The sequence below is a fragment of the Eleutherodactylus coqui genome, chromosome 7 (genome assembly GCF_035609145.1).
Source record: "Eleutherodactylus coqui strain aEleCoq1 chromosome 7, aEleCoq1.hap1, whole genome shotgun sequence".
Lineage (NCBI taxonomy): Eukaryota > Metazoa > Chordata > Amphibia > Anura > Eleutherodactylidae > Eleutherodactylus > Eleutherodactylus coqui.
In genome coordinates this window covers 128,279,290-128,300,419 of record NC_089843.1, presented here as the reverse complement: position 1 = coordinate 128,300,419, position 21,130 = coordinate 128,279,290, and the positions used below count along the sequence as shown (strand labels likewise).

General features: G+C 40.6%; 1 protein-coding gene across 1 annotated transcript in view; it reads left to right on the top strand.

Moving 5' to 3' along the window:
- EDNRA (endothelin receptor type A) overlaps window positions 1-21,130 on the top strand; it is a 59,439-nt gene that overhangs the window by 12,330 nt on the left and 25,979 nt on the right. Inside the window, exon 3 of the mRNA XM_066573667.1 lies at window positions 17,487-17,614. Within this exon, the coding sequence (XP_066429764.1) occupies window positions 17,487-17,614 (128 nt within the window). The remainder of the gene's footprint in view (window positions 1-17,486; window positions 17,615-21,130) is intronic.

Genomic DNA, 21,130 nt, shown 5'->3' with positions numbered 1-21,130 from the left:
GGTTAACATTTTTGAAAAAACATTAAATGAATATAAGGAAACAAAAAAATTCCAGTTTTGCAAATTTTAGAAATATGATGCAAATCTGAGATTGAACAATCACCATTGTTTTTTTTGCCTTTCTTATTTGGGGCTTAAAGAGAATCTGTCAGCTCAAACATGCTGTTTAAACTGCAGGCATTATGTTATAGAGCAGGAGGAGTGGAGTAGACTGATATATAGTTTTATGGGGAAAGATTCAGTATAACTTGTATTATATCCATTTATATCTATGCTCATTCTGAGCTGAATAGTCCAGTGGGCGGAGCTATCAGTCATAGGCAGCCTTCCCTGTATTAACAGTCATACACAAATAGCTGTCAATCACTGATGGCTCCACCCACTGGACCACTCAGCTCAGAATGTGCAGAGATATAAATGAATAAAATACAAGTTATACTGAATCTTTCCCCATAAAACTATATATCAATCTGCTCAGCTCCTCCTACTGTGTAATATGTGTCTGCAGTTTGGACAGCATGTTCGAGCTGACAGAATCCCTTTAATCTGGACTTAATTGAATGATAAAAATTGTCTTGCAATATGAAAGAACTCTTTGATGTTATGAAAGTGAGTGGGCATAATTCACATTGCACAAAGATAAAATGACTTTACTTCTGAACTCAGGTTTTATAAGTATCCATTACGTAGTTAAACTGTTCTGCTACAGTTTCTGCTCATGACCCACCAGTATGTGTTCTCATGTTTGATCTGAGAAAGCTTTTATTGCTTTTAGTGATACTAAATATCACTGGATATTTACACCAGGATGATGAGAATGAGCTACTTAAACCCATTGACAAAAATAAAAATGCACCCAGATAAAAATGTCAGATTTCTGCAAATGTGGCATGCAGTTATGTTTCAGGAAGATCTGTAAATGATTAGAGTTGTTGTCTTATTAGACACTGGCTCTTCCCAGCACAGGCCGTAAAAGTGCTTTCCCTGTTGTCCTACAAATTGGCTCTCAGAGGCTACTTTTGTGTTGTGTACCTCTTGTTGAGGGATTGTTGGCTGTTAGATATGCCTCTACGACACATTCAAAGACATTTTCCCCAGTTAACAGACTTTGAGAAGGGGCTCATCATTGGAATGAGATATAATCATGATCAGGATGATCCTTTTGACGAATTGCCCACCATCTAGGCCGTTCTGACTAAGCTGTTGGGAGCCCATGAGGGCATGCAAACAGGTTCTAGATGGCCTAGACAGACCACCAGTAGAGAGCATCGTATTATCTGCCAAAAACAGGTCCAACAATTTCATTGTCCACCATCCAGACACAGGTTAGCCCTTCATTACAAAATCCTGTCTCTGCCTCGACCATTTACAGACGCTAAGCAGAAGGAAATTTGGTATCATGGCACCCATTAAATATCCTGCCATTAACACAGTCGCCTTTATTTGCAGTGGTGTCATGAACGAGAAACGTGGACTGCTATGATGAATCCAGGTTCTATTTTTGACTGTTGTGTTCGAGTATGGAGGCTTCATGTTGAGCACTTCAGTCCTGTTTTGTCTGTGGAGTGACACACTGCACCCAACTGATAGTGTGATTAACCAAAAAGTTATCGCATGCAACAGTCGATTGCCCTCTAGTGCAGGGCAATCTCGCTCCATGCATTACGGCTGCCGACTGTCTCTTAAAGCCAACATCTGCCCTCAACAGCTCCGATAGACTGCGCTGCTCATCGGAGCTGTTAACCCTTTAGATGATGCCGTCAATTCTGACAGCGCCATTTAAATGCCCCGACCGATGTTCATGGGTCCCATATGGCCCCTCCACAATAAGGTCGTGGGTTACTTTACGGGTGTCATGACAGCCGGGTGCCTTCTGAAAGGCCTCAGGGCTGTCATAGCAGAATGCCTATCAAGCCACGCCTGTCAGACCGCAGTCTAACGCAATGCTATGGCATTACATCATACTGCAGGAGCGATCAAAGAATCACATGTTCTTGTCCCCTCTGGGGACTAAAAAAAAGTACAAATAAGTTTAAAAAAGATTTACTAATTATTGTAAATGTAATAAAAAAGCTATCAAAACGTTGTATGTAGAGATGAGCGAACGTACTCGGTAAGGGCGATTTTCGCAATCGAGCACCGCGATTTTCGAGTACTTCACTACTCGGGTGAAAAGTACTCGGAGGCGCTGTGGGTGAGCGGGGGGTTGCAGCGGGGAGTGGGGTGGAGGGGAAGAGAGAGAGGGCTCCCCCCTGTTCCCCTATGCTACCCCCCACTCCTCTCTGCAACCCCCCGCCCCACAGCGCACCCAAGTACTTTTCACCCGAGTAGTGAAGTACTCGAAAATCGCCGTGCTCGATTGTGAAATCGCCCTTACCGAGTACGTTCGCTCATCTCTAGTTGTATGTATTAAAAAATGATACCAACAGAAACTACAGGACCTCCCACACAAAACGAGCCCTCGCACAACTATGTCGATGCCAAAATAAAATTGCGGTCAGAAGATGACAGAAACGTATTTTTAAAAATTAAATATCTTTGAAAAAAAAATAAAAGTAGTACAGCAAAAAAAAATGATATAAATTTGGTATTGTAGTAATGGACACATATAAAGTTATAATTTGATTCCAACATCATCCTTCTTGGTGCATTATTTCTTCTGTCAATGAGTGAATTGACCTTTATCACACTTTAATTTGATAATTGACCTATGATAATACCAGTTCATTGCACTAATTCAGTTATGGTTAGACAAGCAGACAAGAAGGTGATAATGTACTCCACTTGGAAAATCTGTAGTAATCTCTAATGGTCTGCTGCAATAGTGCCTTTAGGTTTCTTCCAATCAAAGCATGACATAAATATGAAGACTTTATGTTCTCTTTAAAATCACATTGGTTTAACTACTGTACGCTGGCCAACAACCATCTGTCATCAATGGGCAATCTTTCAAAGTAACTTCCTGTGCAAGAGCACATAGTTCTATAGACAATAGATATACAATTCAATTAAATATGTCACGGTCTGAGCATAGTTTACTTTTCTTTTTATCTCCTTACTCAATATTCTTTCATCAAAAAATGTTGGTCTTTATCCTGTAAACTAGAGCGGCACATAGTGATTGCTCCAAAGCCAAGTCTAGTAAAGGTGGCTACACCCATTAAAGAGAAGTAGGTTGATGGTAGCACAACTATGTTGTTAACAGCCCCCTAGGGAACAATTGTTTCACAGATGCAGCTATACACATTTTCATCATTATTGTCCATTAGAGTTGTTCAAACTGGCCGTACACGTTAATGACACTGGAAGACGGATGAATGATCTTTCCGGTAACGTTCTTGCACAGAAGGATCTTTTGTGGACTGAGAATCCTTCATGACAAAGAAAAAACAATAATTTCAAATACAGAAAAACTTCTTTCCAGATAATGGCGGTCTGTGATCAATCAGCTGCAATGATCAATCATTGATTAAAAAATGGGCATGGCTTGTTGGGAGGGGACGTGGCCACCCAGGACCGACACATTTATGTATAATTTACACCACAAACTGGCGTGAATTATACAAAAAATGTACGCCAGCTTTGACCAGACATACGTTTCTGTCTAAGTGCCGAGAGCTGCTGGTCATGCTCTATACATGAAGAGGTGTGCGCTTCTTTATGTATTCAGCACACTGTGCCCCCGGGGAAATTATACTAAGCCCGGCGCAGGGAATTCCAGATTTAGTACATTTCCCCCATTGTGCTATTTCACTTGACAATGTTTTTGGATGAAATAGTCCATTTTCATCACCTTTTGTGTAATGTTTATGGGCATTTTAGTTCTTAAACAGGCTTAATAGCCATAATGTACATTCCGTATATGCAGTTCATTTACTGATCCCTGAGATATGTTGTGATACAAAATTTAGTTGGTTCCATTTTCAACCTTCTTAAAGACAAATTCTACTGATAATGCTCATCTTCTCTAGTTCAAAGCCATTTCATTTTAGAAAGCCTTTGGTCTGCTATTGCTATTTGATTAAATATTTAGCTTTCCTTCATGAAATAAACCAAAAATGTTTTAGCAGTACAGAGAAATAACATTATCTAAAGACATATTACTGGCCAAAGAAAAAATTTGAGAAGTTGGAGCTCATACTTTACTGACACATTTGACCATACAAGTAGGAATGTTTACGCATTCTATAATGAATAGAAATTCTTCCATACCCTTCTTAAGTCGTTGTATGGCCTGCCTTTATCGTGGTTGAGACTTCATATGTACAGTACATGTACTGCAGTGAATTAAAATGTCTACGCTTTCCTTTTCTTCTTTCATCGTCTCAGAAGCCAAGTATATTATGACTTTAGAATTCCTCTCTGAAGTTATTATTGACTTTTGCATGAAAACTACCAACTTTTAGTACAAAAATACTGGAAATGTTTCCAGTTGGTTTTAATTGGCGGTCTACGACTAGGCTATGCAGAATTTTTTCCACTTTACAGTTCGCAGTGCATGCTTGTACATAATAAAATACACTAAATCTGTGGCAACTTCTTTCTTCATGCGGCTACACAAAAATATAATAGCTATTCTGAGAGTTTACAGCAAGTATATATCTATACTTGCTCTCGTTCATGACCTGAAGGTTGCGGGTTCAAACCCCGCTTGGGTCAGGCTCAAGGTTGACTCAGCCTTCCACCCTTCCAAGGTCAGTAAAACCCAGCCTGCTGGGAGGTAAAGATGATTGGGGATGGCAATGGCAAACCACCCCGAAAAAAACAGTCTGCCAAGAAAACGTCACAATGTGATGTCACCCTAGGAGTCAAATGTAAGAAGTAAATGTGGCAGCATTCATGGGTCACAAAAGTTTCCTTTATTCTCCCATTACAAAAGATATGCATGTTACGTTTCGGGTCCCCAATTGGACCTCTGTCAAGCAACATTTGACCTTTGACCCTAGGAGTCAGTCATGACTTAACCTATCTTTCTTAGAGTGTTTACTTAGCAAAATGTAGCCTCAGACATCAACTCGGAGCATTCTGGAGTTCTGTATTGCAACAACAGGATAACTCAAGATGTCCCTTTTCAATAACAAAGATCATTCTTGTTTGATATCAACGGCATAACTGGCAAAACAGTATTAAACATAAAAATAGTTACCTTTTGACATGAAGACAATTTGGCTGAGCAAATTACCACATGTCTATTGCTCGGAAATAAATCGTTAGGATATGCAGACAAGTGTTCTTGACATAAAATCCCAACTAAGATATTTACAGGAATTGAACTTTGACAAATCCCAGTCACTGGCATTGAACAATGGTTTACAACATATTCTTCCAGTAACATATTACCAACTATGTATGCACTGTACCCTTAAGAGAAGGGGGATGCTTCTTCTCCTAACCACAAAATGGATATTAATTTCGGATTGAATAGAATATGATTTTCTACGCAGATAATATGTGAATAGCAGGAGTGTATATAAATGTGAATCATATACCCTGTACTGTTTGATATCAGGACACTGTTAACCTGCAATACCCAGATGAAATGCTGCTAATCAAATCTAGCATAACTATAGTTGCCTATAAGCATAAATTGCTTGCAAATAGGCATGTTAATTCTGTATTGAGTGAGGAGGCGCCAGACCATTCGGCATCATTGAGAGTGATTTCACATTTGCATCTGGTTTCCTGCTCCATTCGGAACCGAACAGCGCCGAACTGACTATAATAGGGTCCATTTTCTTTTCGCTCAGCTGCCCACCTTTTTCCTGGAGGAAAATGCGCTGTACACAGCACTTTTTCTTCTAGTATTTTGTGCCAGATTTGCGACACATCCTCTGAACAGATGTCTCAGCACAGATGTGAACTCAGCCTTACATAGGGTTAACAATAGAGTTGGAAGGATTATCTGCTTTGCCAGTTTTTCCATAAAAATCAACCATCAGGTTGTTGCTATACAAAGTATATTGTTGGTGAACTTAACCAACAAAAGTCGTGTAACTATGTGCACCTTAAAGCCGATTAGAACAAAGTTGGCCGGATTCGCCAATATCAAAGGGATTGGCTAATAATCTGGTGTATAAGTCTCCTGACTATCCCCTGATGGCAGATCTTGGAGAAAAGAGGTATAAGGCCTCATGTCCACGGGCAAAAGAAGAATTAAAATCCGCAGCAGATTTTAACTCTTCTCCTGCCTGCGGATCCGCATCCCATAGGGATGCATTGACCACCCGCGGGTAGATAAATACCCGCGGATGGTCAATAAAAGGGATTTAAAAAAAAATGGAGCATGAAAAAATCTGGACCATGCTACATTTTCATGCGGGTCTCCCGCGGGGACGGCTCCCGCGGGCTTCTATTGAAGCCTATGGAAGCCGTCCGGATCCGCGGGAGACAAAAATCGGAATTTACTCACCCGCTCCGTTTCTTCTCTTCGCCGCGGCGCCATCTTCTCTCCGTCGCGGCCGGATCTTTTTTCTTCGGGCCGGCGCATGCGCGGGGCACGTCACCGACGTCATCCTGCGCATCCGCCGGGCCGAAGAAAGAAGATCCGGCCGCGACGCAGAGAAGATGACGCCGCAGCGAAGGAAGGATCCGGAGCGGGCGGGAGGTAAGTTTATTCTTATTTATCCTTATTTTCAGCGCTCATGACCGCGGGGCAGGAGGGACCCGCTACGGATTCTCCATGGAGAATCCGGAGCGGGCCTGATTTTCCCCATGGACATGAGGCCTAAGGCATGTTGGATGTCAGTATGCCTGACGTTCGGGAGATATGCCACTGCCTAAGGTGTCTACACTGGCTAGATTCATATTGAAATGAACATATACTCAGCTGAGTGTGCATGTTAATGGTTAAAGGGGTTATCTCGCGAAAGCAAGTGGGGTTAAGTACTTCTGTATGGCCATATTAATGCACTTTGTAATATACATCGTGCATTAATTATGAGCCATACAGAAGTTATTTACTTACCTGCTCCGTTGCTGGCGTCCCTGTCTCCATGGCTCCGTCTAATTTCGGTGTCTTCTTGCTTTTTTAGACGCGCTTGCGCAGATGGGTCTTCTCCCTTCGGCTCGGCACCATCGGCGTTTTGGCTCCGCCCCCTTGTACGCGTCATCGCGTAGCTCCGCCCCGTCACATGTGCCGATTCCAGCCAATCAGGAGGCTGGAATCGGCACATGTGACGGGGGCGGAGCTACGCGATGACGCGCACAAGGGGGCGGAGCCAAAACGCCGCTGCTGCCGAGCCGAAGGGAGAAGACCCACCTGCGCAAGCGCGTCTAAAAAAGCAAGAAGACACCGAAATTAGACGGAGCCATGGAGACGGGGACGCTAGCAACGGAGCAGGTAAGTGAATAACTTCTGTATGGCTCATAATTAATGCACGATGTATATTACAAAGTGCATTAATATGGCCATACAGAAGTACTTAACCCCACTTGCTATCGCGAGACAACCCCTTTAAGTCCGCAGAAATAACATTCACCCAACAGCTATCTTATGGATGTGGCCGGCCTGACATGTTAGATAGATATTCTGACTTGCTGTGACCAAGGCTTTAAATAGTGAATATGCCTGAACTATCAAATCATGTTCCCAATCAATGACATATGTTATGCATATGCTTTCTTCTATTTTTCATAGGACACATCCAACCATGACAAGAACTAGATGTCTAAAATACTTAGTCATAAAGATGTTAGAAATGTGAAAGTTCATCTGAAAAGCCTGTAAGAGGAAGGCTGGGAGTGTGCTACCTAATGTGCAACTGAAAGTTTATTTTTCCTATGTTGTGTTGTCAATATGTCATGTTAAAGATGGTATGGCTGTCTGTCCAGAGAAGGTACTATTTAGGAATGGCTAATGTGACAATCCCTGTGTTTACCCAAGTAAGAGGGTGGGACTGGAGTTTGGTGGCACTTAAGGTGCAAAGTATAAAAAGGTAGGGGTTCTTCCCCAAGTGAGTAAAATGACAGAGAGCAGTAAGGGCACTAACTACTGTGGCTGTAAGTGCAGGACAAGGCCATGTCTGCTACTGGCTCCATGTGTAGTCAGATAATGCTCTATCCTGAGACTCATAGAGAAGGGAGGTCAAGAGTGACCAGCCTGAATTGGGGATTGGTAGGCGGAATCCAATTACAACTCAGGTTAGCAAAATAAGTTGCGTGAGGAGAGTAGGCTGATTAATTTCCCCCCACCCCCAACCGGTATCCCTGATTGCCAGCCTTTTCGTTTGCTATAAACCAAGTTGTGTGCCTCCCAAGTAGAGAACCATCAAGTATAAACTGCATTTTCCTGTAACAGCCACGTCTGAGAGCCTGCTTTACAGTTGATTTAAGAACTCTGTTTCCGTCTCTGATGTCTCACTTAAGACCGGGAAGTTACTTTACAAGACTCCTGATAATAGATGAGCAAAGATTCTTGAATGAAAATATTTGTGATAAAAGGAGAAAGCACAGTGCCATTGCCTCTGTTCCTGAAGGGAAGACAATGAGAAATCTCTTGGTGTACTGCTGCCTGTATGATTTAGTGTACGTGTGGAATAATCAATCCAGTCTGCTAATTCTCTGTAGGTTTATTATATATGTAAATGGGGTCTAATATCAAAGCAAGACCTGAACGGGGATCACAGACCTGACACAACATATATAACATAATGTACAAATATGAGAGGCAGTAATACATAAATGTAATACTCTGTAGAATTGTAACTCGGTGGTTATTTACCTAGTTCTTTAGGATCCATTATGGTCAGTGGTTACACTTTGACCTTATCTTGTGTTCCAAGTTGAAAATACATAAAAATGGTGAGAATGACTTTTGCAATTCATAACCTCACATGTACATCACATACTGAAAGTCAAGAAAAGCATAGTTTCTCACACATTCACAGTTTTAGCCTCACTTAATAGGGGTTGTCGGATATCTTCCAAGTATTTGGCTTTTCCTGAAATGATGACACTGTTTGGTTACAGTAAATAACAAACCACTGGAGATACGTGAAGCAATCTGCATTTCTAGTTAACCCTGTATTCTCACAATTTAGGGGTAAAGACAGGCTTGCTTGTTACTGATAATGCATGAAATGATCCTGTTCATCGCTGTTGGGTACAGTTCAGCGGGCATCGTAGTGATGTTGACCCATATTGTCACAGCTCAGTAAAGTCACTGGAACATTAGGTCTGAATAATGTCAACATTGCATTCATGAAAGATGATGGTAGACTAAGCATTTTAAAGAAATTCACTCTAAACTACTTCTCATTCTACATCACTGACATAAACTAAACAAACAGTACATACAAAGGGATTATTTTAGTAAAACGAGGCAAAACATGATAAAATTTCAATTTCTAATAATGTATTGCATATACAGTATATATAATATTTCCCTTTGGGACTGAGAATATTGTCAAGACTTATACAAGCTTGGGAAAGAACAGTGACCACAGGCTGATCACGATATTACTCAAAGCTATCATGTTTTCCTATTTCTTGGAATACACTATAATGTAATTCTTCTTAGGAAAGTTGAATTAATAATAGCGGGGAGTCTAGTGATTAGGACTTGATGTTCCCAGCTAAAAAAACATCGAACTCAACTCTGTAGGGCCATCTACAACAAGCAAATGCAATATTCTCCAACTTTGGTTGGGCTGTAGAAAAACAAGTATTTAGATAGGTCTCTGGTATACGGAAATTAGATTGTGAGCCCAATTTGGTATAGGGACTAATATGAGTGATGTTAATCTCTACATATAGACAACAGAAGTAAAAGTAACATATGTATGTTCCTACAGTGAGACTGCATATACAGAATTTTCCGGGGTACTCATGACTGACATATTTATCACCTATCAATGGATAAGTGATAAATGCTAGATTGGTAGTGGTCCTCCTAGCAACGGCCACAAAACCGCAGCTAGGAGCAGTTTGAATGGGTCAGCAGTCAAGCGTTCACTACGGCCACGTCAAAGCCTATGACACAGATGGAGATAGATGAGTATTATCTGTCATCTATTCTATAAATTGGTGATAAATGCTTCAGGCTGGAATACCCCCTTAAAGGGCCTTTGTCGTCACCTTTTGAGCCTTATAAACTATGTTATGGGGCTCAAAGGTAAGGGAACAGGGAGTCTAGCGAGCTGTATTCCATACTGGGCACCCCATTTCTGCACAGAAAGTTGGCGCATGCACACAGCATGACTCTTTTCAGCTGGCTCTGTGTGTGTACTCCAATAAATCTCTATGGGAGAGCTGGCAAACAGAGCTGGCTGAAAAAAGTCAAGCTGTGTGCATGTGCCAACTTCGTGGTGGCACAGCACTGGAACATGGTGCCCGATGAGTTTGAGGCACAGCTCTCTGTTCCCTCACCATTGGACCCCATAACATAGTTTTTGGGGCTCATGAGTGATCACAGGTTCCCTTTAATGTATGTAGCAGATCTGTATACTAACTATATAGATATGCATGTAAAAACAAACATGGAACACCATAAGACAATGATAGTAAAGTATTGTTTTATCACACTCAAAGCTGAAGCAGTTTTTTAATTATGAGCATCGCCAAAAATACATAATGGATTTCTCTTATTTGAAAGTATACCAAAAGTAGAATATGACTAAATAGCAAAATGTCATCTCTACTGTCACATACTTTTCCTGCAAAATACTGCATCTGTTGCATCGTCATTGAACGTGTATGTACAGTGTGGATGGTATACATTTGTATTCTCTCTAGGCTGGGATATATGATTCCAATGGAATTTACAAAGCAGTTTTTGTGTACCCTAGAGGAGTGGCAGGATTTGGTGATGAAGTGAGTGCTTCAGGGCATAGGTAAAGACCTTCAGTTAAGTAGGTTAAAAGGTTGATGGGAAAGACCTCTAAATTCTGCCCTCAGTAAACATCTTGCAGAGTAACAGAGCATTCATGGGAATCATGTCTACATCGTGCATGTGACTAGCCAAGGAAATCCATAAAACATTAAACACAAGATGTTATTGCTCTCAGTAAGAGAAACGAAAGAATCTTGTAGCGATTATACCTTTTAATGGCTAACAAAAGGAAATTGTTAACAGCAAGCTTTTGAAAAGACTTAGTTTCCAAATTTTTTTCTTATTATACACAAGGTTATGAATGGGTCCATAAAGACTGTTTGTGTAATTCGCAAAAAAATAAATATTAATAGAGGGTGCTGATAAGCCCTTGTCTTTGACAACAAAAAATTAACACAAAACAAGGAAATTTCACAGTTATTCTACATAGTCCCTGTGGATATCAATGCACTTCTGACTGCCTTGTTGCAATTTCTTCAACCCATCCATATAGAATTCCTATGGTTGTGTGGCAAACCAGGCGTCAGACTCTGCAGTTACTTCAGAAATAGTCAAATTTTGTACCCTTAAGGTGTTTCTTCAAATTAGAAAACATATGATAGTCTGTGTTACGGACAGTGAGTGTGGACCCACTGTGCCAACCAACCGGTTTGGCTTTGGGCTAAACCTAAGGGCGTTATTTGTCGGTGGCCTGGTATTCACCCTTTAACTCCTGTACAGGGATCTAAACTTCACCACAGGGTAACTGAGCAGACCGCTACCTCCTGGAGTAGTCCCGGTGTGGTTCACAGCTGACCCTATGGGAGTCAGAAGCATCGGTGCAAGGCACCGTGAAACAGACAGACCTCAACACAGGATCTGGTGCAAATTCAGGACGGAAGGGAACAAACGTATACAGACAAGAGTACAGGATAAAGAGCAGACAATACAGTCAGGGACAGGCGACCTATACTGGTGGCCGAGACAAACCCACACCAACACTCAGGCAAAGAAAAAGGATCCACAACTCAGCTCAATAGGAGGGTAATAGCCTATTACCCTGCAGCTGGGCAGAGAGCATTGAGGAGGATTAACTCCTGCAGTGCTGATGGAAAGTACACAGCACTGGGGAGGATTAACTCCTGCAATGCTGATGGAAAGTAAAGGGCTAAGGGTCCATTCACACAGGAGGAACAGAGCGACGCCCGCATCTGCCCGGAATAGCAAGAGGGTGTCAGACACGGGAAGTTGACTCAACAGTCTGAAAGTGCCACATCGCTGGAGTAATTTCCTTAACTGAGCATGCTCGCTCCTCTCTATCCAGCACCATGAAGCTTACCTCAACCAGTTTGCTACAGGTGATGGCCGCTGAGTGAGATAAGGCATTGGTGTACAAGAACACAACAGCATGGGTAAACTTTCTGTGCCTTTTTAGACTTCAATGCCTCCTTTAATTTATATAGAAGTGTTGTATAATACAGAGCCGGGATAGCAGACCCCTTTGAAAGACAGTCCACAAGCAGTATTTCATCTTTATCCCAGAAGACAAATGCCATCACCTTGGATGATGGTCTTCTGGAATGGTCTTCAGCCTTGGTGTTGAAGTGGCCGGTTTTAAATTTGGCAACCCAATTCTTCACTGTGGAGTACGAAGAGTACTTATCGCCTAATGTTTGTACCATGTCACCATGAATGTCTTTGGCCGACATCCCTTTCAGAAGCAGGAACTTCATTGCTGCTCTGCTATCCATTGCAGTGAAAACTGCTACAGACTCCGCCATGTTGTGTTCAAACCTGCATAACATTAGAATGGCACGTGGGATCATGCCAAAATTTGCTCACAATGCATTGCAAAGATTGAACATTCAAATGATAGAACTTTCATTGATGTGAACACAAATGAAGATCAAAAAGCCAAGGACTTATCAGCACTCCCTCGTACATATTTTGAAAGCCTTTTCCCAAGAGTAATCGTTTTATTTGTAAACCGTCACTGAAATGTTTAGTGAAGAAGCTGTTTGTTTATGTGGCTCAGATCATGTTCTCAAATGTCACTGAACTGATATAGCAGTTTTGTCTGTAGTATGGTTTCCGCTTTGTTGATTTCTACCAGCAAGTCTTATTTATACTTGAAAAATAATTCCGAGGACACACGTCTCCCCTGCTGTGTCTCTGCTCTGTGTAAGAGATGTGTGCGTCTACCTTGGAGAATTCCATGAGGCCACAGCTGCGGCCAGATGTCTATACTTTGTCCACACGGAGCGACCAAGGTTTTCCTATTTTTAAAGAAAGGACCAAGACAAAAACATTTCTACATAAAACCTAAAGATGAATACATTTACAGACCATGCTTTTTCTTTTATGTAGACAAGTGTTTGTACGGTCAACCATTATGAAGGTTGGATTACTGTTCCAGGAACATTTTGGTACATTGGTTGGTCTTCATGCTTTGAGTAGTTCTCAAATATTTATTTTCCAATTTTTATATATATAAACAAATATTCATTAGCATTGTACATAGCCTACGCTCACATCAGTCCTGTTCACATTTTAGTCACACACTGGTGTTACAGAAAGTCAATTGAGGTATGTTTTCAGCAGATAAGAGGCACATGAAAGAACATCAAACTCTATCCAGATGTATTCCTTTGTTTAGATAGTGGTCCATGTCTCCAGAGTTACAAAATAGCAGTGTTCACCACAGCCATGAAAAAAAGGTAGATGCATAGTCTGCATAGAGTAGGCAAAAAACTGTTCGATACTTGAAGATCCATAAAACTAAACTTTATTTATCCATTAAAAAATTGGGAGTATAATAGCACGGACAGACCTATATATTTCAGACTTCTGCAGTTGAGTTCTTACTCATGGATAGCTATTAGAGATGAGTGAGTGTACTCGCTAAGGCAAACTACTCGAGCGAGTAGTGCCTTATGCGAGTACCTGCCCGCTCATCTCTAAAGATTCGGGTGCCAGCAGGGGAGAGTGGGGAGGAATGGGAGGAGATCTCTCTCTCACTCCCCCCCCCCCCCCCCCGCTTCCCCCTGCTCACTCCCGCAACTCACCGCTCTCCCCCGCTGGCACCCGAATCTTTAGAGACGAGTGGGCAGGTACTCGCATAAGGCACTACTTGCTCAAGTAGTTTGCCTTAGCGAGTACACTCGCTCATCTCTAATAGCTATCTACAATTGAAGTGAGAATTAAAACCAAAGAGCAGCAAATCTCATCATCTCAGCAATCGCATGATCAATAGTAATTTCACAATTAAATCCAGACAATCAAACCAAAGCAGAATTTAATCTGCAGAAGTAAGCATTAATTAATATAAATATAGACGATCTGTACAAAGATTAAGACCTCAGGGCAAGGATACCTGGCATCAAGCATAAAATCCATTAAGCTTCTCTTCATTGTAATTTGTGAGTCCAATCACTGCCTCTAGGCGGTCTGCTTACTGACTCTTTAAAATGCACTTTCATTGTTACCATTTTGCTTAATTTAAAAGTGTTGAGACTCAGCCGATATGCTGCATGTGGTTACGTTTCTGATTTCCCAAATATGTTCTGAGATTCGAGGCGCAAAGACTTCTCTGTGCATCCTACATATTAAATATTACAAATGGTACATATTCTAGTATAAATGACATGTATATGATGGTAGCACAATTAATAAAATTGTGCATTCTGTAAATTGTACCAGAATGGTCACATCTCAGATTTAATATTTGTGATGAGATTTTGTTGGCAAGAGTGGGCAACCTCCTCACAACAAACCTACATCTTTTTTTAATATGTTATGTAATACTTAGCAACATAGTATGTTAGGCTGTTCTACCACCCATTGTTGTTCCAGAGGAAGGCCAAAAAAAAACAATGAGGCAGAAGTCAATTTAGCCCATTTGGGGGAACAAATTCCTTCCCGACTCCATAAAGGCAGTCAGAATAATCCCTGGATCAGTGTTTGAAAGTTCCTACCTAACTCCAGGACCCGGATCAACGACCCCGCTGGTTATTTAATGTCTATATCCTGTAATATCATAGTGCTCTAGAAAGCCGTGTAGTCCCCTCTAAACTCCTTTATTGATTTTGCCATCACCACGTCCTCAGGCAGAGAGTTCCACAGTCTCACTGCTCTTACAGTAAAGAATCCCTTTCTATGTTGGTGATGAAACCTGCTTTCTTCTAGACGTAGTGGATGCCCTCTTGTTACTGTCACAGTCCGGGGTATAAACAGATCATGGGAGAGATCCTTGTATTGTCCTCTAATGTGTTTATACCTAGTTATTTGGTAGCCCCTTAACCATCCTTTTTCCTGGGTGAATAATCCCAATATAAAACTGGTAAGTATTTTTTGATACCAAAAATGTTATAGTAGTTTGTACTGCATTGTGTGCTAAATATAACAGGAATATTTTTATCACATGATCTATGATTATGTTTTAAGAAATCTGATCTTGATCTATTATTTACTTCATTTCATTCTTCACTGATAATGTCTTCTGTATAACCCCCACTCCATAATCTATTAGCAATCTGGTTCGACTTCAATACAGAATCTGAATTATCTGAGCATGTATGCTTGGCTCATATGAATTCTCCCACAGAAAAATTATGTATTTGTTTTAAATGACAAATTAGTGCACAATGCCAAAAATTACCACTAACTTTTTTGTGGTATAACTTACTAGTAAGCTATTTCTTAAAGAGTTTTTCCAGGGAAAATACTATTGATGACCTATCCTCAGGATAGGTCATCAATAGTTGATCAGCTGAGGTCCGTCGCTTGGGAACCCAACCAATCAGCTGATTGTGCGCTCACTGACAGTTACACAGGGATCGAAATAGAAACAGCAGAAGTCTCTGCTCTGACCTCTTTGTAGTGGGCGGCACTTGTAACTGCAAGCACAGCTATCATTGAAATCCATGTCATTCATGTTTACAGTTACAGCGGCTCACGATCATTTCAGTGACGGACCCCAGCTGATCAACTATTAATGACCTATCCTGAGGTTAGGTGATCAATAGTATTTTCCCTGGCTAAATCCCTTTAGCTGAATCCCACACCAACAGAATCTCATCAACAGATGTATCATGAGTAAAAACAAGATTATCCAAATCAGGATTGATATAGGAGAGAAATGCAGGTATGGAGGCCAACTTCTTCCCCCACCCCCACCTCCAAATTTAAAGGAGGTCATCAATATAATGTCCATACCAGCAGATGTCCCCAATAAATAGACTAATATCTGTATAAGTAAATCTGATTTCCCAGCGTGCCACGTATAAATTAGCCAATGATGGCGAGAAACTATAATCCATAGGGCAACCTTGTAATAGTAAATAAAAGTAGTTATTAAACAGAGAATAATTAATTTTAACATGGAGTCTGTAACGCAGATAATATACTTCTTTAGTTCCTGTGAATAGGATCTACCATTTTTTAAGTGTTCAGTCAAGACTAACAAAGAATATTAGAATGCCGTAGGGTTACTTAGCCATTCATAATAAGGTTTTGTTATAATTGTTTCTGCAGAAACTCAAATATCTTGAACTGTGAAGGTTTATTATAGGATCATTCAATACATTAGTAAACCGGTAACTCAGACCTAGCGGAAAATGCTAAAGGGTCCAGTTGAGTAACATGCTGAATGGGCTCTTAATAGGAACAGTGTGTGCATAATAAATGATAGAAGTACCTTAAGGAAGCATTAGATACATTTTCTACCACTTGCATCTCCATTATAAAGACTCTTTACTTCCTGAGACATTAGCTATTCTGAGTACCTGCCATAAAAATAGAAAGGAGATAACATAAAGTATGCACTGGGCTATAAATGCTGTACTATATGGTATTTTATTTGTATTAAACTGTATTAGGTGCTCCAAGCAATTAATTTGATGATGTGGTTTAACACAATACTTAAAGAGGACCTGACACCTCTCCTGACATGTATGTTTTAGGAAACACTTATATTTCCTATAATATAACAATTCTAGAGCATCTTTTTTCATAAATCTGTATTATATCATTCTTCAGTTATTCCTTCTAGAAACAAATGAGTACATTGACAATTGGGTGTTACCAGCTGGGGGAGGGTCTCTTCACAGAGTTACATTGTCCAATTAGTGCTGACAGCATCAGATTGTAGGGACACACCCTTTTGTCAAGGAGAATGATAATGTTACGCTTGTGCAGGGTGGAAGTATAGTGCTCCTCACGTACGTCACCAACATTATGTAATTAAATTCCTCAATGGACCATTACAGACATATATACATTATATCCTCAAAATGTGGGGAACACAAAATAGGGGAAATAACGGTAGCAGAAATATAGGGCATGGAAATGCTCTCCCTAACCAACTTTGGTTTTGCAGCCCCTGTTTAGATGTAGGGTGATTGTCCTGATAAGGGCGGACAGGTCAGGTACTTAGGGGGCCTAGTGTATCTGTAGATGGAGAATAGGGGATTCAGATGCAGATGAAATGTGAGATTAGCTGATTGTAATTAATGAAAAATCACAGTATGTGTATTTCTAATTATAGAAAGGAAGAATAATAAGAAAATATCCTCATATGAGGTGTAATATCTGGTTGCACTAAAAATATAGAGTCCTGGAAATATATAATAATTTATACTTTAATAAAAAACCCTAATATTTTCCAATTTTTCTTCTCCAGCTTCTTGCAGAACGATGGCCCTTTGATCAGTCACCAATTGGAGCATGTCTTTGCAAGCTTGTCCCGTTCATACAGAAGGCTTCTGTTGGAATCACAGTGCTCAACTTGTGCGCTCTAAGTGTAGACAGGTAAGTTCACACCTTTCCATTAACCTGGAATGCCATCCGTCCATCGAAATGTTTCCTTAGAGTAGAGATATTGGTTATGAAATTGCTACTAGTAATAAGTTTCATCTACCTCCAAACAATTCTAGAAGAGAAAAGGTGTAATAAAAGTTGCGAAGGACAGATTTTTAGTGAAATTGGCCGTCATTTTGGAAGACTTGTAAATCTTCATCTATGTAGAACATTACTATTTCTTAGCTTCGATCAATGCTGCAACTAGATGATGCCATGATATACAATATCACAACAGTCATAGTCAAAGCAATATGGCTGCTTAAAAGATGCTATAGCTTTAGTGCTCCACAATATCACAGGCAGGACAAGTGAAAATGGAGAGTATGATATCCTGCTATTGCTGAGGTATCTCACACTTTCTGTGCAGGGACAATGCAAAGTCCCTCAAGCTCTGGTTCTGGTTCTGCATATAAGGAGCTCTTAGTATTTACCAGTTGGTCTATGTCTAAAGGGCATATTTCTCAAGATAGTGTTGCCTTAAGATTCCCTTCCCACAACCAGAAAAGCATGAAGACGTGGCAGTATCTTCAAAGAGTAGGTTCCCTTCTAGTACAGCATTGGCAGAACATTGGCTGGGATGTCCCAATTTCCTTTTATTGGCTTACAGAATTCTGGGTAATGCTCCACAAACTCTTGACAGATGTCTATTTATGCCAGATGCAGGATGATAACAGCATGATGCTTTACTTAACCATAATGTGTTATGCTTTATTACTTCTTCTGAAGAGGATTCACGATGGCTTTTTACAGGGGTTTCAATAGAACAAGTTTTTACCAGAACATTTCCGACCATCTGTTAGCACTCAGACGACAACTTTTAACACGACTTTCAAGAGTGAATAAACATAGTAGAGATGATTTGGCAGTGATACATGCATAATGGCAATGAAAAGAAATAAATGGTGCCAATCTTTTAGATATTTTTGTCTGTTGGATTTAGCTTAATTAAATTACATTTACATTAATCAATCAATCAAAGCATGTTGTAAATGTAGAAAGTATAATTATCCTCTAAAATCTGTGCACCCCTTAAGCTATATTCACATAAAGGCTCTTCATTTTTTTTTCGAATACTGCATTTTGTCATTTCCTCAACCTACCGGTTCATAATGTAAGAACAACCCTAGCACCTGTACAAACAAACTCGTACAGATCAGACTTTAATTATACGTATTATAGGAAAATGTGATAGTGGCTTCTAATACTTAGCTGCAGAAGATTTGAATGGGGTGGAGATGGTCAGACTCATGGATGATTTTATTAGATTTTTATCTATTATAAATGTCGAAAATATAAATAAAGTGTGATAATGTAGCATCAGTCATGCCTCACTAATACTGTATAAAATGCATTGTACTGCATATAGGGGCAACAGTGGTGTCAAACAGGGGTGACTAGGGCCCTTCAGTAAAATTCATACTGGGGCCAATACAAATATTACCTGATTCCTATTCACAAATTTCCAGCCACTGCATTCTGCATACATTTTAATAGAAAAGTGGCTGTGATTGTGTGCAGTCCTGAGGAGAAGCAGGAGTATCACAGATAAGTGCTGTATAAAGCAAACATAAGCGAGCGTATGAGTTGAGCGAGTGTGCTGCCTTCTAAAGTGTGCTGTTTCTTAAGTGCGTGACTTGGGATTAGTGGAATTTCCGTGTGCAACTTTTCCTATTTTATTTGTTATCTGTTTACTTGTGTTTTATATCAACGCATAGCAATCTGTTAGTTTATATAGTGTGCGATATTCTCTTTTTTCTAGAGGTGAAATACATTGAAGATATATTGGAGGGTTATATTGTTAAACTTTGTTACATTTAAAAGCACATCTAGTTTGCCTGTGGGTTTTGGTCTCCATTGTTTTGCACAGGTGATTAATTAAGTGTGGCATTACTCAATCAGAGTGCGATCTACCTGTTTCCATAAAAGATAGAACTACCTGTGTTCTTTCCAAACAGAGGAGGGGCAGAAATATTACGGCTAAGGGCAATATAAAGCAAAAATAAGTGAGTGTAGTGGCTGTATTCTAAGGCCCCCTGTCCACAGGCATTGCGAAGTCCCGCGGCCGCCCGGGAGCAGGAGCCGGCAGACGAATCTTCATGGTCAGAATCGCAATGATTCTGTGCTCATGGACATGGGGCCGGCGCTTTCCATAGCAACGCTATGGAAAGCTTCAGACAGCATGATTTGTTGGCGATTTACCAGGGGGCCTAAATGTGCTGCTTCTTAAGTGTATGACGTGAGATTAGTGACTTTGGATTCAGGGACTTTGGAAGAGTCCCTTGTATGTATTTACTGATTATCTATTTAAACTTTTGCATATATTACTTTTATCTAACCTATCTGTATGATCATAATTTAGAATGTGCTCCATAATTGAAAATGCTGTTCCGTTTACATCTTGTGCCGTGTATGCCATTCTTGGACAGCCATTTGAATGTGCATACTGATGTATGAGATGTTGCACATTTGGAAGCCCAGATCCTGGATCTAAATACACAGTTTGAAGGGGGATAAGAGCACAGGGCAGGCTACACAGGTCCTGGTAGTGGGAGACTCAATTATTAGAGGGACAGACTGGGAATCTGACACAAAGACCAGGATTGTTTAACAGTCTGTTGTCTTACCGAAGCTCGTGGATTGGGTTGCTAGATCACTGGGAGGGACAGGTGAGGACCCAGCAGTCATGATACACATTGGCACTAATGGCAAAGTTAGAGATAGGTGGAAGGTCCTTAAAAATGATTTCAGGGAACTTTGGATGCAAAGGTTAGAGCAAGGACCTCCAAAGTAGTATTTTCTGAAATACTACCTGTACTGCGTGCCACACAAGAAAGGCAGAGGGAGATTAGGGAGGTAAAGAGTTGGTGTAGGAAGGAGGGATTTGGGTTCCTGGAGAACTGGGCTGACTTTGCAGTTGGCTACAGGTTCTACCATAAGGGTGGGCTGCATCTCAATGGGGATGGTGCAACTATGCTGCGGGAGAAGAAGGCTAGAAGTTTGGAGGAGTGATTAAACAAGTGACTGGGGGGGGGTCAACCGCAGACATAGAGGAGAAGACAGTATAGACAGTGATCTGGGACTAAGTAATGAGAATCGTGGTGGAGCGGTGGGAGGGGTTAGTACACTTATAGCTGGCAGAACAGTTAATAGGGGTACACTTAAAATAAAAATAAAAAACAATCAAAACGTTCTAAATTGTATGCTGACTAATGGATGTAACTGGATGTAATACTGTCTGGGAAAAACTACGACATAGTGGGAATAACTGAGACCTGGATGGATGAAAGCTATGACTGGGTGGTGAACTTACAGGGTTGTGGTTTGTAGAGAAGGAATAATAAATTCCTGAAAAGGGAAGGGGTTTGTTTTTACATAAAATCCTGTTTAAAGCACACACAAAATACAACATAAAATCTATTACTGAGGCAGATAGATGAAGCAGCAAATCACAATGAGGTAATTATT